Genomic DNA, 25481 nt, shown 5'->3' with positions numbered 1-25481 from the left:
GTGAACATCTTTAATCTTTAGTTCCTTTTCTGTAATTGCCTGCTCACATCATTTGACTTTTTCTAGTGGTCTTTTTATTATAAAACATTTTTCTTAAGTTTGTCATTTCTCTTGTCTTAAAAAAATATATATATATATATGTGTGTGTGTGTGTGTGTGTGTGTGTGTGTGTGTATATATATATATATATATGTATGTATGTATATATATGTTTTTCTTTGATCTCAGAGAGAGGGAAGGAGAGAGGGATAGAAACATCAATAATGAGAGAGAATCATTGATCGGCTACTTCCTGCACGCCCCCTACTGGGGATCAAACCATGACTTTCCTGGTTCATAGGTCAGGTCGATGTCCAGCCCTGGAGCCACACTGGCCTGGCTCTCTTGTCTTTATGTTGTTTTCCTTATTTGTTTCTTACCATGCAGAACATTAATTTTATATCTTTGGGGTTTGGGGCCACTTCTTACATTTAAATCCTTGGTCTGGCTGAATTTTATTTTGGGGGTGGAACAGGGTAGTTTCTTGCTTTTTGTGGTGGTTATTTTTTCTGCCAGCTTGCTGTGGCTGTGGCCCTTGGGCTTCATTGCTCTGGGAGGAGACGAGGAGTGGACAGGGGTCTTCGGTGCCCAAAGCTTCTGCATCGTGATGGTCTCCAGAGAGAAGGATGTCAGGACACAGCCGCAGCTCGCCTGTTCCCTCTGCCTCCCATCATCCCTGCTCACCCATCACTCAGATCCCCGGGCCTCTCCACAGCAGCAAGGTCTGAGGTTCTGGCAGAGGGTCAGGCTGATGGCAGGACCTGGAGGGCTTTGTGCTGACCACTCCCCAGCCACAGGGAGATGAACCAGCCTTAGGGCAGCCCCATTGGGGTTCATGCTGTCCTGACTCTCACATCTTGACCATCAGACCACAGTGTACAAGGAAAGGAGTCTATGGTCTATGCTGCAGGTAGCCAGTTCTAGCTCTCTCCAAGGTCACTTAGCCATTGTCTGGCCTCAAGATTGCTTTGCCTACAGTCACCCCTCTGCCCATAGACCAAAACAAACGACCTCTGCCACAGGGCTAAGAACCAGGCCCACCCTGTGGGGACCGGTAGTATCTTAAGAAAGGCTCGCGGCCCCCATGAAAAGTGCATTCCCAGTTCTCCAGCACAGCTAAGAAGAGCAACTGGAACCTCATAGGCAGGTAGCAGTGTCTCACAGTGGGGCCCTGGACCAGCAGGAGCATCACCTGGGAACTTGTGAGAAATGCAGATTCTGGTTCTACGAACCCAGACTCTGTAGGTGGAGCCCACTGTTGAGTTGAACTCCAGGTGGTTCTGGTGCCCTGCAGTTTGGGAACCAGTGGGGCCCAGCATGGAAGGAGCAGCTCACTGGGCCAGCAGGTGTGATTGTTAGGGGGCCTACAGGTTTCGTCACACTCCCTCACCTGTCATTGGGTGCCTCTGCAAACCACAGTAGCCACTGATTAGCAAGAGTGGCTGATAACACGGCAGATCTGTGCTCCTGGGCAGTTGAATTGGCATGGGACACGGCAGAGGGACTGTATTCAAAGCAGCCCTGGCTTCCAGGCCTGTTTCCTTCTTCTAATCTGATCTGCAAGTCGCTTACCCTTGCTGAGCTCCAGGCCTCATCTTAGGAGCAGCATGGTGCTGCCTCACTTGCCTGATCCTGCCCCCTGGATCAGGTGAGCTCCTGAGGTCCCTCCTTGTTTCTGGAACAATGATTCCCTACCAGGTTCCCTTGAGGAATGAACCAGAGGTTGGAAAATGAGAGTGTAGCCTGGGGCCAACCCATGTGGGCCATCGGCAGGTTGGGCACAGGGAGATGGGCTCTGGCCCCCTGCTGGATGGATGGTGATAAGGGCACTGGAAGATGGAGACAGAGGTGGGAGTGAAGCTTAGGTGAAAGGGGTTTTCAGGGAAGCCCACTGCTTGTGGGTGGCGAGTCCTATAGTGTGGGTGTGGGTGTGGGTGTGCCTGAGCTGGAGCCCCTGGCAGGTAGAAGGTAAACTGGTTGCCACAGTCCAGACTGATGCAATTTCTCCTGCAGGGCCTGGCTTGTGGTCTGTTGCTGTTCTCCCGAGAAGTTTCTGGTTAGGCTGGTGGGAGCTCCCGGCAGAGCCTGAGCGGTTTTTTTCTTCCTTTCAGATTTGACCATGAGCTACCCAGGCTACCCCCCGCCCACAGGCGGCTACCCCCCAGCTGCACCAGGTAAGAGTGTGTGTGGGGAGGGGAGGAATGAGATTGTCCCCCACAGTGTAGCCAGGTGGGGTGGCGGCTGGAGGAGAGCAGGGACCCTGAGGCCAGGAGAGCCTGGGTTTGAAGCTGCCTCGGGGAGGCCAGGACCAGGTCTGGTGACTTGTTAGCTGATAGCGGTGGGCAAAGGCTTCTCCTGGCTCCGTTGTCTCCTTTGCAAATGCCTTCACGGATCTCTTCCCCCACTGGGCTGTCCCAGATGCTAACGAGAGCCAGCGAAAGCCTCTGGCACGGTGTCCTCAGCGCACTGTCAGGTGACTTGTCACTTCTGTGCTCAGGGCTCAGGGTCCCCCTGCGGGGTCAGGGAGGGGGTGGGGGAGTGAAGGCGGTCTCTGAGGGTCAGATGTCCTGCGGCTGTACCAGCCACAGTGCTGCTCTGCACACCCAGAGGTCATCTTCTCTGGCCTGGCCCCCCGGGTAGGAGGGACACATGAGGGCTCCTGGGACAAGCGGGGGAAGGGACCATTCCGGACTGGTCATCCTGAGGTGGCCTGAGCTGCGATGCCCCTCGCCCCACAAGATCCCTGGGCACATTCATTTCTCTAGAGCTGAGGCTCTGGAATCTGAGCACTGAGGGCCCCGCAGGCCATTTGGACCCACCCCCCTCGTCGCCTGGTGATGGTCAGGCCCAGAGCTGGGAGGCAGCTCAGCCGCTGGCTCATCGGGTGGACTGGGCCATTGCGCTGCGAGCAAGCCCTGTCCTGCTTGGCCTGCGCTGGCCTGAGTCCCCTCTCCCTAGTAGGAATCCTATCGTCTGAGCACCTGAGCAGCAAGAGAGCAGGCAGGTGACTCGGGAAGGCTCTGTCCTGAGTGTCCGGAGCCCTGCCAGCGCAAAAGCCAAACTCGAGGCCCCAGGGCCCGTTTACTGCCGAGAACAGAAATGCATCTAACAGGCCAGCAGCTGGCACGATGACGCCAGCTGAGCTGCCTGCTGCTTGTCAGTGGCAGCGGCAACATAGCGCCTGGGCACCCAGCGAGGCCCTGCTTGGGCGTTAACTCAGCCTCAGCACGGCCATGTGAAGCAAACACTAGTTATTACCCCCTTGTCCCCAGGGGAAACGGAACTTCGGTGGTGGGTGCCCTGCCCCAGGACACAGTCCCTGGTTCTGCTGGCTTCAGAGCTGGGCTTTTTACTGATGTCTCCCTCTGTCCCCACAAGGACGGTGTCTGTGTTTAACGTGACTCAGGCCCATCTCCTTTCCTCCTCCAACCTGCTCCTCCCTGCCTCTTGCAGACTTGCGATAGCAAATAGCCACAGTGGCAGCCTCCCCCCTCCACCACGCGTTTGCATCTCCCTGGATTCTCAGTGCTCCCTGAGCTCCTGCTGTCAGTGTTCTAAAATGACCTGCCCTTGCGTCTGCACTCTTGCTCTACGATGGGGAGCCTGGGGTGGGGGTGGAGGGGCAGACCAGTCCTTGACCTCCTGCGCCCTCAGTACCCCACAGAGGGCTTGGGAGTGTTGCTGAACCACCCCTTCCCTCCCTGGATGGAGCGGAAGGCCCCCTCTTCCCTTCCTCTGGCAGTGGGACTGGGTTAGACTTGCTTGCCTGTGGGTTCTGTGTGGTCTGTAGTGCTGTCTCCGAGACCCTGCTTGGCCTGCCCCTCGGCCACCTGGGAGCTTGCTGTCTCTGCCTTTCCCTGTTGGGGGGCTGACCAGGGGCTAACGGGCTTGGTGTTGCTTTCAGGTGGCGGTGCCTGGGGAGGTGCTGGCTACCCCCAGCCCAACATGCCCCCTATTGGGCTGGATAACGTGGCCAACTACGCAGGGCAGTTCAACCAGGACTACCTCTCGGGAATGGTGAGTCCAGCCCTCCTGCTGGGCTGCCCTAGGCCCTCTCCTGCATGGCCAGGGCGTAAGGCTGCTGGCTTCCAGGGTGCCAAGGGGGCTGTGTGTGTTACGTGTGGATGCTGAGTGTACTGAGGAGCATCTTAGGACATAGGGGTTTTTGTCGGGGCTCTCACCTGCTCACTGTCCCTCTCTGCCTCTACATCTGCCCAGCTGTAAAATCAGGGACGGGGGATGCATTGGCGCGCTGTTAGGTCCTTTTTGGCTCTTCGGGGTTGGGTAGGGTGGTGCCTTTTGGAATGTGTTGAGCGCCTTTTGTATGAGCTCAGAATAGGGCCAGCAGGGAGGTGAGGGTGGGCATGTATATGCATGCATGCGCTTTGTACAAATGTCCGTGTGTGTGTGTGTGTGTGTGTACGCATGTGTGTGTGTTTGTACGCATGTGTGTGTGTTTGTACGCATGTGTGGGTGGCTGTTCTGCTTGGGCCTGGGAGTGGGTTCCTGGTAGCATGGGCAGACATGCTACTTTTACTTGCTGATTTGCTTTTAAAATGGTATACTTTGTAATGTAAGCAAATGTATGCTCAATGTAAATAGTGCAACCAGTAGGCAGTCTAATTTGTGCCAGGCCCATCCTGGGTACTGGGACTTGTGGATGAAACACACCACAGCCTTAGCCCCGGAGTACTTATTACCCACTGGGAAGAGACGGGCAGTTGCCATGGTAACCATGCGGTGCTAGAGCCAGTGTGGGGGCTTTGGGCACAAGAGCAGGCGGGGGTCAGCAGTGCAGGCGGGGTGCTGTGGGGCGGTGTCAGGTGCTCGGGCTCCGAGGGCAGCACCGGGGCCTGCAGGGCAGGGAAGGGAGGAGGGGAGGCTCCCCCTCTCCCCCGATAGGGGGACTGGGTTGGACTTGCTCGCCTGGGTGTTTTCCGTGGGGTCTGCCTGTTGTCCTGGGCCTGCTTGGCCTCCTCGTTAGTCTTAGGCTCTTCTCTGCTTTGTGGACTTCCAGGCGGCCAACGTGTCGGGGACGTTCGGAGGAGCCAACGTGCCAAACCTGTACCCTGGGGCCCCTGGCGCCCCCGGGGGCGGTTACCCTCCTCTGCCCCCTGGGGGTTTTGGGCAGCCCTCTTCCACGCAGCAGCCTGTTCCTCCGTACGGAATGTACCCGCCCCCTGGAGGAAACCCGCCATCTGGGATGCCTTCCTACCCGCCCCCTGGAGGAAACCCGCCATCTGGGATGCCTTCATACCCGTCATACCCAGGGGCCCCTGCGCCAGGCCAGCCCATGCCGCCTCCCGGACAGCAGCCCCCAGGAGCCTACCCTGGGCAGCCGCCAATGACCTACCCTGGGCAGTCACCAATGCCACCTCCTGGGCAGCACCAGCAGCCGATGCCAAGCTACCCAGCATTTCAAGGGTCCGGGACCGTCACCCCGGCCGTGCCCCCATCTCAGGTGAGTGCCAGCCTGTGCTACCCTCAGTCCCAGCCGGGCTCCAAAGGCCCAAGACGCGTGGCCCGGAGTCCTGCCAGCGAGGCCAGGAGGGTGTGGCTGGGAGGGTGTGGTGGGCAGGCCAGGGCTCAGGCCTCCAGCTATAACTTCTTGTCTTAACCCTCACCCGAGGATATGTTTCCATTGATTTTAGAGAGAGTGGAAGAAAGAGGGAAAGACAGAAATATCGATGTGAGAGAAACAACACATCCGTTGGTTGCCTCCTGCACGTGCCCCAACCAGGGCCAGGGATGCGGAGGAGCCTGCAACCGAGGAACGTGCCCTTGACCGGAATTGAACCCGGGACCCTTCGGTCCACAGGCCGACGCTCTATCCACTGAGCCAAACCGACCAGGGCTGTAACCACTTCTTGTTTTAACAGAGTGTCACTTTCTCAGACTCCCCAGCCCTGGTTTGAATTCCTGAAGAGCAGGGAGCTGCCCGGTCTCTCCCGGTTCGGTTAGATGTTCTGAGTGCAACTTGGTGTGAATGTCCGGCTGCTCCTCATGCCTCTGTTGTTGACTTACTGCCTGGGCTCAGGTTTTATGCCCAACAGCTCTGAGTCTTCAGCTCCTGGATGCCCCCCCCCCCCCACCCTGCTCACTTGAGAGGGTTTGTAAAACCGCCCTATAGGGAAGATGATTGGCCCTTCCCTCAGAGCAGCTCTCGGCTCCTTTGGGAGAGCGTTTGTGTTTGCAGAGCCTAGAATTCATTGTCATGGTTACATGGCCAAGCCACAAAGTGCAGTGCTGGTGATATGTGCTTGATGACTATTTTCAGACAGGGGGTCCCCTCTCTTCCCTGCCCCCCACCTTCCCCCACCCCTGCCCTGCTCTCCTCCCTCCCTCCCTTCCTCTCTTCCACCTCATCTCTTCTCTGAGTTTATCTCCTTAACTGTTAAAATCAGTCTGCGTTAGCCACAGGAGATAGCCCAGGGTGAGACGGCTGAGGCGGGGAAATTAAGTTCGCTGGGAGCACGGCTGCCAGCGTCGGGAAGTGAGGCGGCAGCAGGTTGTAGAGTCCAGAGGAGGTGCCAGGAGCTGGTGCTGGTCCAGGAGGTGGTCAGGCTGCTGGACCATCGTGAAGGGTGGGCACCTACATCCCCCCAGAGGAGTCACCTTTTTCTAGTTTGCACGGAGGTGCTCCGTGGACCAGCCAGGCTCCATTAATGATGCTTTGGTGGTAAGGCATCGAGGAGAAGCCAGCGGCTACTGCACCTGAGGCCTCCCCTTCAGCAGGAGCCCAGGCCAGCCCCGGAGGACCTGGGTGTAGGGCCAATTTTCAGCATCAGGACTCGGCTGTAGATGAGCTCCTAGCCACAGGAGCGAGCCAGGCAGAGCGTCAGTACCAGGTTGCAGGACAGATAATGGCCACGTAGGACCACTCAGTGGATTCCTCTGTGCTGTTCATTGTGAGCTCCTTCAGCTACCCCAACTTTCAGATAAAGGACATTCCCAGAGTCGGGTGGGGCAGTCGCATCTGGGGATGCAGCATCTTACCTGTCTGTCTGTCCCAGCAGTTTGGGAATCGAGGTACCATCACAGATGCTCCTGGCTTTGACCCCTTGCGAGACGCTGAGGTTCTGCGGAAGGCTATGAAAGGCTTTGGTGAGCGTTCCCGATGGCTCAGATGCTCACCCCCCGCCCCCCATACCCTGGGCAGTTACCCAGTGGCTCTGTGGGCTGGGGTCACGGGGTCGAGGCAGCCTGGCCCTAGTGGTAGTGGAGAGAAGATGGATGTGGGGGTGCATGGGGGTGCCCAGAAGAAGGGGAGGACCCATGCCTGGGGAGTCTTCCAGCTGCAGAGCATCCCACGACCCCCAGCCCTGCCCACTCCCACCTCTTCCTCCTCCAGGGACTGACGAGCAGGCCATCATCGACTGCCTGGGGAGTCGCTCCAACAAGCAGCGGCAGCAGATCCTCCTGTCCTTCAAGACAGCGTATGGGAAGGTGAGGGTGCGGGGGAGGGTCCAGGGAGGCTGGTCCCCTGAACGAGGCGTCCTCCAGCACAGCCCTGCTCGCCCTGCTCTTCCTTGGGGCAGTGAGGCGCATCAGGGTATTCCTGCTGCCCTCCCAGCCAGTGGCCTCGGCTGATGGCATCTCCTGGGGTGATGATGGGGTGAGCGATGCTCTGAGGGGGAAACCGGAGTCCACAGGGAACTGAGATTTGATGACAGGCGTCAGAGATGGGGTTCTCGCCCCGGCGCTGCCTTGATCACTGAGCCCCTAGGCAAGGGATTCCCTCCCCCTGGCCTGGTCCTCTCCTGGGAACCTGGCTGCTGTCCTGCCCTCTTCACGGCCACCCTGAGGCTCGGCTGGTAGAAGGGCTTGAAGGAAAAGGCTTTCCTGAACAAATGCAAGGGGCGTATTGTGAATCTTAGGAAGGTAGGACCTGGGTGAGTGTTGAGGAAGCTGGTACTCCAGCACCAGTGGGCCAGGACCGCCTGGGACGGGTGCAAACGCAGCTCCAGTTCTGCAGGGCTGGGCTGGGGATGGGGCGTCGGCTTTTCTGCCAGTGCTCCCTCCTCACATCTGTGAAGCTGTCCCTGTCCGTCACCTGTGGAGTCTCTAAATAGGGTTGTTGTTTGTTTGACTATCCAATCAGGATTTGATCAAAGATCTGAAATCTGAACTGTCAGGAAACTTCGAGAAGACTATCTTGGCTCTGATGAAGACCCCAATCCTCTTTGATGTTTACGAGATAAAGGAAGCCATCAAGGTGTGTAAGCATGTGTGTATGTGTGTGTTCATACATGTGGACACAGCCCAGGGGAGGGCCTGGATCACGTGGTGTGTCTTAGCCCGCTCACTAGCTACCTTTGTCATTTTGGCTCCGACAGCCCCTCGGGCTGGAGGCCACGTGCTATGGAAGGGGACCTTCCAGTGACTCCCCAAGAGGCAAGCGGAGGGTCATTCATTGTCAGGGAACATCCAAGTGTCTCCATCTTAATGACGTGGTGGGAGCTGGGGCTGTAGAGGGGTTTGAGGCACGGGTGGGCTCATCCTCATTCATTAGCAAAGGACAGAGGCACCCGGAGCACTTGAAGCAGAACAGAGAGGAATCGGTTATGAGCACAGAGAGGAACAGCCTGGCCTGGGGACAGATGGGACAGGGATGTCACTGCAGGAACCAGGCGGGCGCTCTCGTCGCTGCTTCTGAGTCCACTCTGTGCTTCCGTCTGCTTCCTGCTCGCTCCTCGTCTGCTCGGCGAGGTCCCTGTCCATTTACCCGCCAGAGGTCCAGCCACAGAAGAGGCCAGCGGCCCCTGAATCCACATTGTGAATGGCTCGGTTTGGTTTAGTGTCTGCCCAGCCTCTCGTTGTGACCAAGCGGAGAATCCTTTGGAGAATCCTCTGCATGCCGTACACCCCGGGGATCCCCAGGCCCACAGTGGGGATCCCTGTGGATGGGAGGGCAGCCCACAGAGGGGTGCTTTGGGAGGAACCTAACATTTCCTCCGTGGCGGAGAGGCGAGGCGGGGAGGCGCAGTGACCTTGCCTGCCCCCAGGAGAGGGAGAGCTCTCGGTGTGGAGCTGGAAGGGAGAGGCCCCCCTGAAGCACCCTGCGTGCCTTCTTCTACCGAGGGGTCAGGAGGCAGTTGGGGAGGGCACCTGGGAGTGGCCCCTAGACCTCTGCCCAGCCCCCGCCCCAGCCATTCATGAGTTGGTGGTGGTTGTGGGGTGCTGGAAGCAACCAGGTGTGGGGTCAGCTGTCACTGACTAGCGGTGTGGCCTTGAGCACCTGTAAAATGGGACTGTGGCTGCCCATTGTATGGACCGGTGAGCTGAGGCCCAGAGGGGCCGAGTGGTGTGTGTAGTTACACAACCAGTCAGCAGCAGGGCCGAGACTCAGACCGACAGAAGCCAGGCTGGTGCCCTGTACTCCCTCGTCCCCACTGTCGCTGCCTTTCCCTGGACGTCTGCTGATGCCCACGGTCCATTCTGAGGCTCTTTTTCCCGCATGCCCACTCTCGCTTTAAACCCATTCTCTCAGTCGTTCTCATATCATTCATGCGCTGAACTTGGGATAGCACAGTTCTGAGCCCCCATCTCAACCCACTTTGCCTGGGACAAGTCACTCCACCTGATTCTCAGGTTCCCGGTGGGTAGAAGGGGGACGATCCTCCGTGTGGTCCCCTCATCGCCATGTCCCTGTCCCCTGGGGCTGCGGGGATGGCGCGGCTGCTCTCAGAGGGCCAGCAGCACAGGGGCTCTGTGGCTCCTGTTGCCGGGATTTGTACCTGGGGAGCAGGGCAGTGGCACGGCGCCGGCTCTTTCCTGGGTGCCAGTGAGGGAGCGTAACAAACTGTGGTTTGCGGTGCCCTCTGCAGGGGGCTGGCACGGACGAAGCCTGTCTGATCGAGATCCTCGCCTCCCGCAACAACGAGCACATCCGGGAACTGAGCAGAGCCTACCAAGCAGGTAGGCTGCCCCAGGCCCAGGCCCTCCCCAGATCCCTGTGTGTTCCGGGCCTGGCCACACCCTCTCCCAGGGCCTCTGTTCCTTCCTGGATTCTCATCACCTCACCCCCTGCCACAGCCAGCACATGGGGCTTTGATCTAAGGCCCAACCCTGCCTGCTGTTTGCACACAGGACAGGTGACTAAAGGAAGCGAGGGCTGAGGAAACCTCTTGGGCATGGTTTGGGCCAAGCCTGGCAAGAGGCCAGGACAACCTGGAGTTCACAGCCCCCCCCCCCCCCCCCCCCCGCCAGGATTTCCCAATGTGTGTCCCTGGAGAGCCACGTGGGCCACCTGTCTCGAGCCCAGGACTCCCGGGCCCTGCCCCCTGTTGACTGTGTCTGCAGTGGGCAGCTCTGTCCACCGGGCTACAAGGTGGGCCTTTCTCTGTCTCCCAGAATTCAGGAAGACCCTGGAGGAGGCCATTCGAAGCGACACGTCAGGACACTTCCAGCGGCTCCTCATCTCTCTCTCTCAGGTACGTTTCCCACGCAGCGGAGAGGGGCCTCCCTGAGCAGGGAGGGAAAGGAGGGGAGCGAGGGGCAGCCCCAGGGAGTGGGCTTGACCACACAGCCTGTTTCCTTTCAGGGAAACCGGGATGAAAGCACAAACGTGGACATGTCGCTCGTCCAGAGAGATGTCCAGGTGAGTGTGGTGGCCAGATCAGGCACCTGCCTGGGCTTCCTGAGCTGGTGGGAGGCCACTTCCTTCTTCCTGAGGGAGGAGGTCTAGGATGGACCGAGAACCGGCAGGAGTGGGTCCCGATGCTGTGACTTCCAGAGGGCCTGCTGCTTATCAGCGGTGCGGCCTGGAGCAGGTCCCCGCGGTGGGGTTCGTTTCCCTCCCTGTAGAGGGAACCTCCGTGAGGACCGTCAGAGCGGTTGGTAGGTCACGGTTATGAAGGTGGAACTTCGTGTGACCTGGCACTTCTGTTGGTTGCATTGCCATGATGTTTGCAAATGGGCAGAACCCACACTTGCTGGTGAAGCTTTTCAAGGTTTGAGCCTGGAAACCAGCTGTCAGGTTAATTGTGCAGCCTTAGCATTCTGTCCTTGTGCCCAGTCTGCTGTGAGCTGCAGACAGAGGGGGGAAGTCCCCATTTCCTCTCTTGGTCCAGGCATCCGAGTGCCCCTCTGGAGGAGGTTGGGTTTCCCCCTAATGAATTCAGAGCATTGAGTCTGGAGAGAGCCCAGCTCCCTGGTGAGACGGAGCGGCCCTCCCTCTCCCTCGTCACTGCTCCTGCCGCCTCGACAGGCTTCCCCGGGCACTGCCGTGGTCTCCCGTCTCCCCCAGCGGTCAAGTTGAAGAGCACCTCTGCGGAATGCCCTCTTGTTAGGGTTGGAAGAGAGCCACTCTTACGATCTGGTCCATTTTGCTTTCCAAATGGGGACTGAGACTCAGAAAGGTTGACATTGTGCCCAGAGAAACATGGAGGCAGAGCCTGGACAAGGGCCCAGCCTCCTGGCTCTGTTCCTGCAGGGAGCACACTGACCCCTGGTCCCAGATGCCCTCCTGAGGGTCTGCCTTACCATCCCCCTGGCTGGAGACACCCATTCCCATTTCTAGACTCGGACGATTTCAAAGCTCCCGGGCTCTGGTTCTGGCCTCAGTGGGAACATTCCTGTTTTCCTATTTCTGTGTGGGCTGTTTCCCAGCTGATGCGGAAGTGGCCTCAGTCACAAGGTCTCGTGCCTGCTGCTCTGCCTTCATGGCCTGGACCTGTTCCTGCCTCCCCTTGACCTGTGGGGTCTTGGAGCCCCTGATGGCCACCCTCTCCCCTGCATGTTGGTGCCTTTAGATCTAAAAGCTGTTACCTGAGGCTGGAAGGCACTTTTGGGCCATCTGTTGCAAGGGTTGCAAATTGGCAAATATTTTGGACTCATACTTTCAACAGCTTAACAGGCAAATGCAAATTCTGCCCGTTTGCAAACATCATGGCATATGCAACCACAGGGAAAGTGCCTCGCATGTGAATCCCACATCTGTAACTGACTTATCAGTTATTGTCATACTCATCTCCATGCTCCTCTGAAAGATTGGGAACTTCATTAGATCAGGATCTGGCTGCTCGTGTGCCGTGGGCCTGGCAGAGTGAGTCTGCATTGCTCGGTCACGGAGCTCGCTGGTGCTGATAAGTAGCCGCCCTCTGTGGTTAGCCTTGGTCCCCACCTCCCTCGGGCCCTGTATCCTCAGGTTACGTAGCTGGCCCTTTGGGCTTTTGGGTTTGTGACCCCAAACCTAATCCAGCGTTCACATTGTGGAGATGAGGAAACGAGGCCCTGAGAGGGCCCGTGGCCTGCCGAGAGCCTCGCGGCAAGTTGGCTGCGAGCGAGGACTCGGGCCCCTCGTTCTTTTGTCCTGGGTGCTGCTGCTCCCTTGGTTGGTTAAAGCAGTTCCTGCCCTATCCTGGCTCCCGTCGGCCTCGGTTCTCCTGGGTCCGAGTTCTCCCAGCTTCAGGATCCGTGGTGTTGCCAGGGAAGGGACGTGCGGATGGTGTCCGGTCCTGCACAGTAATGGAGCACAGCGGGGCACTGGCCCTAACCCTTCCCCTCGGGGCCTGCGCAGCCCGGAGACTCTGCCCGGCTCTCGTGGGTGACCTGGACCTGGTGTTGAGTGAGCCTGCATGGCATGCCATCGTCCCCTCTGTCTGTCCAGGATCTGTACGCAGCTGGGGAGAACCGCCTGGGAACAGATGAGTCCAAGTTCAATGCAATCCTGTGCGCCCGCAGCCGGGCCCATCTGGTGGCAGGTAAGGCAGTCCCAGACCTCCCCGGGCCAGGTAACGAGGGCAGACAAGGTACAACCGCAGCTCCTCTCTGCATGGGGCTCTCGCCTCCTCATAGTAACGGGTAAAGGGGGCCAAATATATGGTGACGGGAGATGATTTGACTTTGGGTGGTGGACACACAATGCAATATCAAGGTAAGCCAAGATTTCAGGCTAACGATGAGCAAGACATTTCCCTTCACCTTAAAAGTTTATTACAAATCTATTCTGACATCCTGTCTGGGTCTGTGTGACTATGGCCAGGTGATCTCGAACAGAAAAAGAGATTTGGCCCTGGCTGGTTAGTTCAGTTGGTTGGAGCATTGTCCCAACGCCCCAAGGTTGCAGGTTCGATTCCTAGTCAGGGCACATGCAGGAATCAACCAATGGGCTCAGCGGGTGTGGCTCAGTGGTTAAGCAATTGATTCCTGGTCAGGGCACATGCCAGGGTTCTGGGCTCAATCCCCAGTAGGGGATGTGTAGGAGGCAGCCAATCAATGGTTCTTTCTCATCATTGATGTTTCTATCTCTCCCTCTCCCTTCCTCTCTGAAATCAATGAAAATACATTAAAAAAAAAAAAGAAGAAGAAGAAGAAGAAAAAGACAAGCAGACAGTAACATAACCCCAAGCCTGTTCACATGAGCAGAAGCCACAGGGCTCAGCTTTGTAGTTATTCCGGGCCGGGGTCCTCTGAAGTCAATAAAAATATGTATTTTTTTAAAAGTGTTTGAGGTTCTAGGATGGCAAGAGGTCAACTCAGGAGGTGTGACTCCACCCAGAGCCCTGGTCCCAGCCTTCTTTGCTGAAAGGCCCAACAAGGCCATGGGGATACGCTACTTCCCCATGGAGGGGGGCTGTGTGTGTCACTCTCTGATCTAACCAACTGAGCCACCTGGCCCGCGCAGGCTTCATTACCTCGTTAAAGGCAATTAGTTATCTCCAAATACAGCCGCATTCTGAGGTCCTGGGGGCTAGCACTTCATGTGCATTTAGGGAGGATGACAGAATTCAGCCCACAACGTGCTCCTTCTCTCTTCTCACTAGTTTTCAACGAGTATCAGCGAATGACAGGCCGAGACATTGAGAAGAGCATCTGCCGGGAGATGTCCGGGGACCTGGAGCAGGGCATGCTGGCCGTGGGTAGGTGTCCTGGGCCTGCGTGTCCGCCGCCTGCCCGCCAGGACTGGCATGTACTGTAAGCTTGCAGGGTGCTCACCATCCTCTGGTCGAGGGCAGGCAGAGCAGTGAAAGAACCATAGGACCCAGTGGGCTAAACATGGGAGGGTCGCCCTGCTCCCCATCACGGCGTGGTTGCGCCCCCAGCCGTCTGGAGGTGTCTTGTTTCTATTTCAAGCGCAGCTCTGGAAAGGGCGTGCCGCGTGGGTATTCGTGGGAGAGCAACCAGCTGCCCTGCTGGGAGAGATGACTCACATCCCGCCAAGTTTCCTCTAAAAATACATCCCCGCAGGCAGTTGTCAGATGTTTGTGATGGAAACACGTGGTTGCAACAGCAACACAAGCCTCGCTAGAGGCGAGCTGGCCTAGCTCCCTGCACGGTGTGCTCCTGGCAGGCCCGCGCCCCGCCCTCTGAAGCCAGCGCTCCAGGCCCCCCCCCCCCCCCCCCAGGGTTGGCCCCTCTAAACCCACTCGGGAAACTCACGGTTTGTCCATCTTTTGCTTTGCTTTTCTGGGAGCTTTCTGATGGGAGAGGTGACGAACGCTCCTGCTTCCCTGCGTGTCCCCTATGGTAGGCCTCATGGCCTGAGAACACCGGGGAGACATCCCACTCGGCCATCCTTCCTCCACAAGGTTCTCAGCATCTCCAGTTCACCCCTCCCACCTGAGCAGCACCGCGGGGTCGCCATCCCGTTCTCTACATGGCTCCTTTTGCCCGGGAAGAGGCCGGGGTGCTGTCCAGGCCCTGCATGTTTATCCAAAGAACTGGAGCCGAGAATGTGGCTGATTGACTGACCCTGGAGGAGAAGGGGGAGGAGGTGGCCCCTGGACTGTTTCCTGCAGAGCGACTTATGCTGTGTTTCTCTCTTCCAGTGAAATGCCTCAAGAACACCCCTGCCTTCTTTGCTGAAAGGCTCAACAAGGCCATGAGGGTACGCACCTTCCCGTGGAGGGGCGGGGCGTGGGGGGTCAGCCTCACCTTGGCTGGGACCAGCGCTCCTGGTAGAAGGCCTGGGGAGAGCTACAGCTCAGCCAGGAGGACTGAGGGCCCCAGGCAGGAGGGCACCAGGGGCCGGGAAGGTGGGACGGTGAGGCCCGTTGCTCACACCCTCGGTGGACTCTCTAGGGAGCAGGAACAAAGGACCGGACCCTGATTCGCATCATGGTGTCTCGCAGCGAGATCGACCTCCTGGACATCAGAGCGGAGTACAAGCGGCTGTACGGCAAGTCGCTGTACCACGACATCACGGTACGGGCCTCGGGGTGGCTGGGCCGCCCGCTGGCCTGTGGGCACCCTGCACCACACTGTCTCCTTTACCTTCCCTCAGCTCCCACCGCTTGGCCTCTGCAGGGCCTGGGCATCGTGTTTGTGGACCTTGTCCTTTCTCTCTCAGCTTTTATATCCAGTTGCCCCCAAATAGGTCCTCCCTGCTGCCACCCCCACCCCTCAGCAGTAAGGAGGGCGGGGCAGAGGGCTCGGGTCAGTCCCGCGGCGTGGAGCCCAGCCCTGGCTCTTCTGCGCGCTGGAGATCTGTGTGACCCACCTTAACCCTCCAAACCCATTCCCCATCGCAAGGCCAGGTGCTGGTGCTCCCCTGGGAGTGGTGAACGAGAACGAGGCGGTCCCTGTAAAGCATATCGAGTGACACGTAATGTGTCTGACAGTCACCGTGTGCGGAGCTGTGTGACAGGCGTACCCTGTCTGTGTGGCCCGACAGTTATAGTAAATTCCGAACTCGCGTGAGCCTTGCAACTGCAGTCACCATGACCAAGTCGCGATTTCAAACCCATTGGCATGTACTGTTGGGCGTGTCGGGGGAGAAGCGAGCTCCATTGCCCTGGCTGTAATGATGATGCGCTCTGTAGAAGAGAATTAGTAATTAGCCACAAAGTATCATTTTCTGTGCCAGCGGGCTGTGGGCGTCTACAAGACCCCACAGGCCTTGCCTTCAAGGAAGGACATGATTAGACGTTAGCTAAGCGTGGCTGCACTTTGGAGTAAGTCCCGTGGGCTCAGGGGGAGGAGACAGCAGTGTGAACTGGGTGCCCAGATAATACAGCGCCCCCACTGTCAGTCCGGCACATTCCCAAGTGGGACGGACACACTCCTGTTACAGCATAATCCCCATCGGAGCCTCAGAAATGCGCGGCGAAGTGGCACCAGTAGTTAGCCCTGGGCGGTGGTGTGCTGACTGTTTAAAATTTGTGTTTGTTTTTCGGATTCTGACTTCGATATTGGGGTGATGTCGCTTTCTGCTTTTCTTAAGGGGGCCGGGGGAGGCCAAGCTGCATTGCCAAGGCCCTAGCTGCCTAGTGTGGGAGTCTTGGCCACTCTGGGGCCTGCGTGACGGGGCATTTCCCTGGGATGGGCCTCCGCTCTGTGAGGGCACTTGGGGCAGAAGGAAATGAGGAGCCAGGAGGCCAGGACTGGCCACACCTCCCTCACTGATGCACCCATTTCTGTGACAGGGAGACACCTCGGGGGATTACCGGAAGATTCTGCTGAAGATCTGTGGTGGCAACGACTGAGCCGTGACCGGTGGCTCACTGTCCACCTGCCAGCAACAGTGATGCTAGGAAAAGGCCAAAGGAACGTCTGTCTGTTTCTACCAAACCCCAGTGCCGACAACCCGCGGAGCCTCGGCCCTGTCCCCCACCCGCCCCTCCTGACCATGCCCCCCCACCCGCCCCTCCTGACCGTACCCCCCACCCGCCCCTCCTGACCGTACCCCCCTCCCCTCCTGACTGTACAACCCCTCCGCTCCTGACTGTGCCCCCCCCACCTGCCCCTCCTGACCGTGCCCCTCCCCCCGACCCTCCTGACCGTACCCCACCCCTGCCCTCGCCTCTCCTGACGGTGCCCACGGGCCTGGTTGGCCTGGACGCTCAGGATACGTCTCCTTCCCCCCGTCCCCCCTCAGCCTCTTGCTGCTAAAGTAGATGTTTTATCTCTGACTCATGCAGCCATTCCCCTTTGCTTGTAGCTGAGACACTCGGCTTCATTTTAGTCACATGATTTTAATGTTTTTTTGGAGGCATTTTTTTATAGTCATTGCCAGACAGGTGCGTCCACTCTGCTGCCACACATTTCGGGAAGTGTGAGCGGTCGGGGGCCGTGCCATGTCCTCAATGAGGAGGAAAAGGGAGGACCTTTCAGGGCAATCTTTGAATCTGGTGAGAATGTGTCATGAGCTTTGTTATTGCCAAACTCACTGCTTTTTAGAGAAAAAAAAAAGGCCAGAAAGTCATCTGTTCCTCCTTCGTGTAAAACCAGGGAAGACCCAGCCCTGGTACAGGGCTCTCTGTAATGGAGGATGTATGTGCCTTACACCTGGACGCTGATGGCCAAAAGCTGTTTCTAAATTAAAGCCAGCCAGCTCTAGAACATTCTGGAAACGGCCTCTTTTCTTCTGCTTCGTGATTCTGCCCTGTCCCCAGGGGTTCCAACCTTATTAGCCAGTGAAATTATGTGGCTTTACATAGACGCTTGTGCTCAGGAAACCTGGGCATGAGTAGTTCACAGGGACCCAGGTTGTAAGGGTGCTTCTGAAATCCACGTGGGGCCCAGACACTGAGAAGGGCGGAGATTTGGGTCACATGAGAGCAGGCGGGTGGGGGGGGGGGGGGTGTGCTCAGGTCCGAAGGAGGGACACTGGAAGGAGGGGGTGCGTGCCTCCTGGGCAGGCCTTACTGCCGGGTTCCCTGAGGACCCTTCCGTCTGAGGGGGTGGTTCTGGCTGTGGCCCTGGCAGGCTCCTTGCCCCTTGGTTGATGGTGGTAGGACAGGGCAAGTCCAAAAGGGGCAGCGTTTCCAGAAGTCATTGTCATGTCCAGAACCCAGAGCTTGCTGGTCACAGGTCTCTATTCACTCCCTTTCGGACCTCCTTTGTGGAAAGTGTAGAAAGGAGAGAATCCAGAGACTAGGAGGGCTTGAGGATACCTCCTCACTGCCCCTTGGACATGGTGAGAAGAGGGGATCACCCAAGGGGCATGGAGCAGCCACAAGCGGGACAGGAGCCTGGTCTACCTAGACCTGCCTTCCCCAGCCAGAGGAGACTGGTGTGGGCACCGGCACCGATGCAGGCCCTCCTGTCAGGCCAGCTCTGCCTCGGTTTCCGTGCCAGAGCTTCTTGACCAAGACCCAGTATGCTTGGCTGAGGTGTTCCTTCCCTAGGGCAGGCCCCCTGCCCCTGGGTGCCCAGGTGTGCCCTGCCTGGTGGGATGGACCACTTGGCATTGCCCAAGTTGCCATGAACTCGGGCTGACCCAGCAGCCTCAGAGCTGTGTGCCTGGATTCCGTCTGCTCTGATGTGACTGTCGGCGTTCTGTGGCATGCCTGCCCGGTTGTCTGCACCAGAGTTCCAACCTGGTGCCCAGCAGGCGCTGTCTAACTGCACATGCATTGACTTTGGTCTCCAATGATTTTTTAGATATTTGAACTTGTTACCAACATTTAAGTACTGAACGATTTCATACTTAAACAAGTTTAGACTTTTTAAAATAAAGTAAGGAAGAAAACTGATGCTGTTTTCTCCCTCTCCCTCTCTCTTTCTCTCTCTCTCTCTCTCTCTTTTAATTGATTTGAGAGGGAGAGAGACAGAAAAATTGACCTGCTGCCTTGCACACACGCAGGGATCAAACCCTAAACCTGGGTGTGTGCCCTGACGGGAATACGGGAGGAAGCTCAACCAACAACCACACCAGCCAGGGCATTGCTGGCTTCTCTTGAAAAACTAAAAATTCTGGCAGTATTGGCTTAGCATTCCGGCACAGCAGATGCTGCTGGAGCCAAATTGCTGTTGCCCCCTTTAGGCATATACTCTTCATTTCGCTACAGGCCCCACCACTCCCTAATGTGTTCCACCATCACATGTTACCTATTTGGCCCCTGCAGGCCTTTGAGTTTGAGACCCTAGTTTTTGCACTTGGGACACCTGTGCTCATCCTGGTCCTGGTTCTCTGCCTTCCTGTGCCTCTGGCTGCCTTCTTGGTCATGTCCAGGCACCCAATCCATAGTAAGTTTGGGCTGGAGGACTGAACTCCTAGATCTCTCCAGGGGCAAAGGTCAGTGGGAGGTGGTTGTTAACAGTGATTATTCTCAGAACAAAAAAAGATGGGGAGGGGGCATTTGACCTTACAGATCATTTTGGGAGAGGACCACACAGGTTTTCTGCAGCCTTTTGGGTCAGGGCCAGTCCATGGCACACATCTAACATCACTTCCAGAATAGAGGATCCAGGGAGTTCAGCCCTTAGTGAATTTTCAACAGCGGTGGGCCCGCGGAGGAACACTGCTAAGGGTAGCACTGGGACTAGGGTGCGGCAAGTGAGTCACTTGTCTGGGCGGTAACATTTAGGGAAGGAACCTTGGAATGCGTACTTTGTATTGATGGGGAAATGGGGCTGACGTGATTGTTCTTCAACCTCAGTGTGACATAAAATACCAAGGAAAGGAACTAGGAACATTTAAAAAAAAAAAGAATAAGCAGTTCTATTGAAGAGTCAGGGAGTCAATATGCTGTAATGGGATGCCATTGAACTGGGTAGCCCAGACGATAGAAGTGGGGGGTGGGGGGGGGGGTGGACCCAGCAGGTAGCCTCCACTGTTAAACACCATGCACTCCCATGGGTAATACTTTGAGAATCCAATTCTGTCTCCACCAAAGCCCATTCAGTATTTCCATCGAGCTGTAATTGTCCAAGTGGAGGCCTGTTCCAAGGTTGGTTCTGAACATTTTAGATTCGAAAATAGAATGAAAAACGAAGCAAAAGGGGAGGTAAAACTCCAGCTCTTGCCACCTTTTTAAAAAAATTTTTTTAAAAATATATTTTGTTGATTTTTTTAGAGAGGAAGGGAGAGGGATAGAGAGAAACATCAATGAGAGAGAAACATCAATCAGCTGCCTCCTGCACACCCCCCACCAGGGATGTGCCCGCAGCCAACGTACATGCCCTTGACCAGAATCGAACCTGGGACCTTTCAGTCCGCAGACCGACGCTCTATCCATTGAGCCAAACCGGTTTCGGCTCTTGCCACCTTCTTAATCACAGTCTTTCTTTTTTTTTTTAAAAAAAAATATATTTTTATTGATTTCAGAGAGGAAGGGAGAGAGAGAGAATCATTGATTAGCTGCCTACTGCACACCCCATGGGGAATTGAGCCTACAACCTGGGCATATGCCCTGACCAGGAATTGACCCCTGACCTAGTTCATGGGTCGATGCTCAACCACTGAGACATGCCAACCAGGCTAACCACAATCAAAAAAAATTTTTTTCCATTGATTTCTAGAGAGAGAAACATTGATTGAGAGGGGTACATCTGTCAGCCACCTCCTGCCCCCTACCAAGGATCGAGCCCGCCACCTGGACACGTCGTGCCCTGACTGAATCGCAAACCGGCAACCTTTTGGTGCAGGGGACGGTGCCCAACCAACTGAGTCACAACTTAACCACAATAATCTTGACAGTGCTTTCATGTATGAGGAAACTGCAGAAACAGTTTGTCCCTGCAACGGAGACAAAGGGAGGTGTGGAATTAGCTGTCAGATGTGAGCCTTTTTGAACACTGATGATGTGTCTGAGATGTGTGTTTCTGTGACACTGAATCGGATAAAGATAGTAAAGAAAGCACCTGCGTGTGCATCAGGATCAGCTGAGGAGCTTGTTCCAGAGGCAGGTCCCTGGGCCCCACCCTCAGATGCAGAGCAGGCATGCGGCCCAGGAACTCCTCTGTTACCTGCTTGCCTTGTGATTCTGATGCCCATCTAAGTACTGAGCCCGAGAACGGACGTGTTCACACAGAGGGTATTGGTGCAGGTGGCAGGGTGTTTGGAATCCAGTTAGGTAATGGGAGATGGAACATGTCCACTCCCAGCTTTGGGAAGAGGGATCTGAGAGGTGAACTTCTGCAGATACCCCTGGTCCAGGCAACAGCTGGATGGCCACACCATGCCCATTCTCTTACTTGGATGGGGAGTTCTAATCCTAGCCGAAGATTTGACCCTGTTTCTACTGTCAGCTTCTTCCTGCCCTGGCTGATATGGAGTGGAGTCAGACCTAGAAACAAATCAACCTAAACCACTTCCCCAGGCAGGTAACAGCTTACATTTTCCCCCCACCACACCTACCACCTGTGCTGTGACAGACGGGGGTCATTACCCAGTCCTCCACCTGGACACATACAGGGTCCCCTCTCAGTAAAGGATCCAATCAGGCCCCCAGCTCTGCGAGGGGCTCTTGCCCTCAGCCCTGGCTCCTTGGAAAGCTCTCCTTTGCCTAATCCTGGGGTCCACCCTGAACCTGGTTCCTTCCCAACAATCGGAGCTGATCCAGTCCTGAGGTAGAAAGAGCACTGGCCTGGGAATCGAGCATCCCTGTTCTGATCTCAGCTGAGCCACTGATTGGCTGTGTGATCCTGGAAAAGTCACTTGCCCTCTTTGGGCCTCTTGACCTTTGTAAAGTGAAGAGCCCCAAGTGAGTTTGAAAGGAAAACTGACAGGGAATAATAGTACAGGTGGAGGCTTCAACATCCCACTCTCTCTATTGGATAGATCAATTAGGCAAGGTAAAAAAGGCAACAAAACTTGAACACTACAACTACTTAGACCTAACAGACATAGAGAACAGTGCACCCAGCAACGGAATATACATTCTCAAGTGCACATGGGAAATATCCAGATAGACCACAAAAGTAAATAAATTTTAGAAGATAAAAACCATACATACAGAGTATCTTCTATGACCACATGGAATGAAATTAGTAATAACAGGAGGAGATCTGGAAATTTTACAAATATATGGAAACTGAACAACATACTCTTAAAAAAATAACCCAATGAGTTAAAGAATAAATGACAAGAGAAATTAGGAAATACTTTGAGATTAATGAAAATGAAAACAATATACCAAATTGTGGGATGCACTGGAAGCAGTGCTCAGAGGGAAACAGCTGTAAATGCCTACATTAAAAAAAGAAGATCTCAAACCAAAAACCTAATTTTCCATTTTAAGGAATTAGAAAAAGAAGAGCAAACTAAACCCAAAGCAACCAAAAGGAAGGAAATAAATATTAGAGTGCAGATAAACAAAATAGAGAGTAGAAGAAAAGACAATAGAATCAATGAAACAAAAAGGCCCTTTGAAAAGATCAACAAAATTGACAAACCTTTAGTTAGATGAAGAAGAGACAGATGATTCAATTACTAAAATCAGAAATGTAAGGGATATTACTAGCAACTATATACAAATAAAGGATTACAAGAAAATACTGTTAACAATTGTATGTCAACATATTAGGTAACCTAGAGGAAATAGAAGATTCTTAGGAACATACAAATTCTCAAATCTGACTCGAAGAAATAAAAAATCTGAATAGACCTATAATGAGATTAAATCCGTACTTTAAAAAACTCCCAATAAAGAAAAAATCAAGACTGATGCATTCTATCAAATGTTTAAAGACGTGACATCACCCTGGGTCTGGGAGAGGCCACGCGCCCCTGGGTCCGGGTGAAGCTGGATCCCGGGTCCGGGTGAGGCCGTGTGCCCCTAGATCCGGGTGAGGCTGGGTCCCGGATGAGGCCGCCCCCCTGGGTCCGGGTGAGGCCAAGCGCCCCTGAGTCCGGGTGAAGCCGTGCCCCTGGGTCCGGGCGAGACCAAACCAGAGGGAGTCGGACCTGCATTACCACCATTTGTCCACCATCCAGAGCTGAAAAGTCAGTGCCGACATGTACACATAAGGAACTGGTGGACATTGAAATTGGGTCTCAAAAGAACTGTTGGTCCAGAAAGAAACTCACTACAGACTGATTCATTTGCCTGTCAGCATAACTATTATTGCTCGTCTCACATTCGGTTCTTATAAGTATATTTCTAGTAACACATGATCTCACTCATCTAGGGGAAATGATGAACAACATAGACTGATGAACAAGAACAGAACCAGAAACAAGGAGGCATCGATCGGACTATCGGGCCTCAGAGGGAGGGTAGGGGAGGGTGGGGGTAGGGGGGAGAGATCAACCAAAGGACTTGTGTGCATGCATATGAGCCTAACCAATGGTTAAGGACAACAGGGGGGTGGGGGCATCCGGGGGGAGGGGTGTGCGATGGGAATGGGGGGATGAGGATAAATATGTGACACCTTAATCAATAAAGAAATTTAAAAAAAATAAATAAAGATGTGACATCAATCTTCCTCAAACTTCCAAAATATAGAAGTAATACTTCCTAATTCAGTCTGAGACCAGTGTTACCCTGATACCAAAGCCAGACAAATACATCACAAGAAAATGCAAAAATCCTCAATGAAATACTAGCAAACTGCATCTAGCAGCATGTTAAAAGAATTATTTACCATGACCAAGTGGGATAAATCAAAGGAATACAAAAATCATTCAATATTCAAAAATCAATCAATGTGATACACATTATTAACAGGAGATAAAAACCACATGATCATCTCCATGCAGAAAAAGCATTTGAGAAAACCCAACAACACTTAATGATTAAAAAACCCAAGAAACTAAAAATAGAAGGGAAAATTATCAAACTGAAATAAAGGGCATCTGTGAAAAAACAGCTGACGTACTTAATGATGAAAGAATGAAGTTTTAGCTGGGCAATTAGGCAAGAAGAAGAAATAAAAGGTATCTAAATTGCAAAGTAACAGATGACATGATCATATACACTGAGTGGCCAGATTATTATGATTTCTGAACGCATAATAATCTGGCCACTCGGTATATATCCTATATAATAAAAGGCTAATATGCAAATTGTCTCCTCAACCAGGAGTTCAACCAGCAGGCAGGCTGGCCAACCGCCCATGTCCCCTCCCCCTGGCCAGGCTGGCCGGATCCCACCCATGCATGAATTCATGCACCAGGCCTCTAATATATATATATTATGCGTTCAGAGATCATAATAATCTGGCCACTCAGTGTATATAGAAAATCCTAAAATATCCACACAAAAACTATTAGAGTTAATAAAGGAATTCAACAAAGTTGCAGAGTAAGATACATGATGAAAATAATGAAAATCCGTTGTATTTCTAAACATTAGCAATGAACAATCTGAAAATGAAATGAAAACGATCTCATTTACAATAATATCAAAAAGAATAAAATATTTCAGGATAAAGTTAACCAATGTGATGTAAGACTTGTACACTGAAAAATACAAAAATATAAAACATCCTGTGCTCATTGATTGGAAGACAGTATTGTTGACATGGCAGTACTCTGCAAGTTGATCTACAGATTCAGTCCAATCCCTATCAAGTTCCAATTGCCTTTTTGCAGGTATGGATAAGCTGACCCTAAAATTTTTATGAAATTGCAAAGGATTGCAATAGCCAAAACAGTATTAGAAAAGAATAGCCAAAACAGTATTAGAAATAGCCAAAACAGTATTAGAAAAGAACAACAAAGTCAGGGAATCCATACATCTTAATTTCAAAACTTAATGCAAATCTACAGTAATTTATATAGTATGATACTGGCATAAAGATAGGCACAAAGACAATGAGATAGCATAGAAAAATCAACCTAAGCATCTCTGCTCAATTGATTTTGACAAGGGTCCCAGAACCATTCAATGTGGAAAGAATATTACCTTCAGCAAACAGTGCTGGGACAACTAGGTATCCCAAGCTAAGGAATGAAGTTGAGTCCCTACCTCACATCATATACAAAAATTAATTCAAAATAGATCCAAGAACTAGATGTAAGACCTAAAACTATAGAAATCTTAGAAGAAAACAACATCCGTAACCTTGGATTTGGCACTGGATTCTTAAACATGACACCAAAAGCAACAGCAGCAGCAACAACAAATTGGACTTTATCAAAATTAAAACTTTTGATAAAGAACACTATCAAGAAAGTAAAAAGACCACCCACAGAATAGGAGAAAATACTTGCAAATTACATATCTGATAAAAGCCTAGTATCCACAACATAATTCTAACAACAACAAAAGGCAATCCAATTTTTAAAATGGGCAAATGCTTGAATAACCATTTAAAAACACACACATAAAGGCAGTGCCCTCGGCATCCCAGATCTGTCTCCTGCTTCAACAGTGTTTGGACGGAACAGACCCAGGGACGCCCCTTCTTCCAGCCCCCGCCACTCTCCTGTCTCTTATCCAGTCACCACCTTCAGAACCACCTCCGAGACCAGCCAACATACCACATACCGCTTTTTTTTTCTACCTTAACTCACTGCCGAACAACCATGAGCTCCCAAATTCGTCAGAATTATTCCACCGAGGTGGAGGCTGCGGTCAACCGCTGGCCAGCCTGCACCTGCTGGCCCCCCACCTACCTCTCTCTGGGCTTCTACTTTGACCACGACGATGTGGCTCTGGAGGGGGGGGGGCGCCTCTTCCCGGGGTTGGTGCAGAAGCGCGAGGACGCTGAGAGGCTCTTAAAGATGCAAAACCGGCCGAAACCGGTTTGGCTCAGTGGATAGAGCGTCGGCCTGCGGACTCAAGGGTCCCAGGTTCGATTCCGGTCAAGGGCATGTACCTTGGTTGCGG

At 54.0% G+C, this 25481-nt stretch overlaps 1 protein-coding gene across 1 annotated transcript in view; it reads left to right on the top strand.

Annotated features, from left to right (window-relative positions):
- The window catches only part of ANXA11 (annexin A11), a 46588-nt gene extending 29261 nt beyond the window's left edge, over window positions 1-17327 (top strand). Inside the window, exons 2-15 of the mRNA XM_079793292.1 lie at window positions 2151-2213; window positions 3944-4056; window positions 5057-5500; window positions 7056-7143; window positions 7391-7485; window positions 8141-8254; window positions 9867-9957; window positions 10393-10472; window positions 10583-10639; window positions 12650-12743; window positions 13806-13901; window positions 14811-14869; window positions 15064-15186; window positions 16407-17327. Coding sequence (XP_079649418.1) covers window positions 2159-2213; window positions 3944-4056; window positions 5057-5500; window positions 7056-7143; window positions 7391-7485; window positions 8141-8254; window positions 9867-9957; window positions 10393-10472; window positions 10583-10639; window positions 12650-12743; window positions 13806-13901; window positions 14811-14869; window positions 15064-15186; window positions 16407-16466 — 1569 coding nt within the window. The 5' untranslated portion in view covers window positions 2151-2158 and the 3' untranslated portion in view covers window positions 16467-17327. The remainder of the gene's footprint in view (window positions 1-2150; window positions 2214-3943; window positions 4057-5056; window positions 5501-7055; window positions 7144-7390; window positions 7486-8140; window positions 8255-9866; window positions 9958-10392; window positions 10473-10582; window positions 10640-12649; window positions 12744-13805; window positions 13902-14810; window positions 14870-15063; window positions 15187-16406) is intronic.
- The last annotated feature ends 8154 nt before the right edge of the window (window positions 17328-25481 follow it).

Source organism: Cnephaeus nilssonii (genome assembly GCF_951640355.1).
Source record: "Cnephaeus nilssonii genome assembly, chromosome: 16".
Taxonomy (NCBI): domain Eukaryota; kingdom Metazoa; phylum Chordata; class Mammalia; order Chiroptera; family Vespertilionidae; genus Cnephaeus; species Cnephaeus nilssonii.
This window is presented reverse-complemented; position numbering and strand designations above follow the sequence as displayed.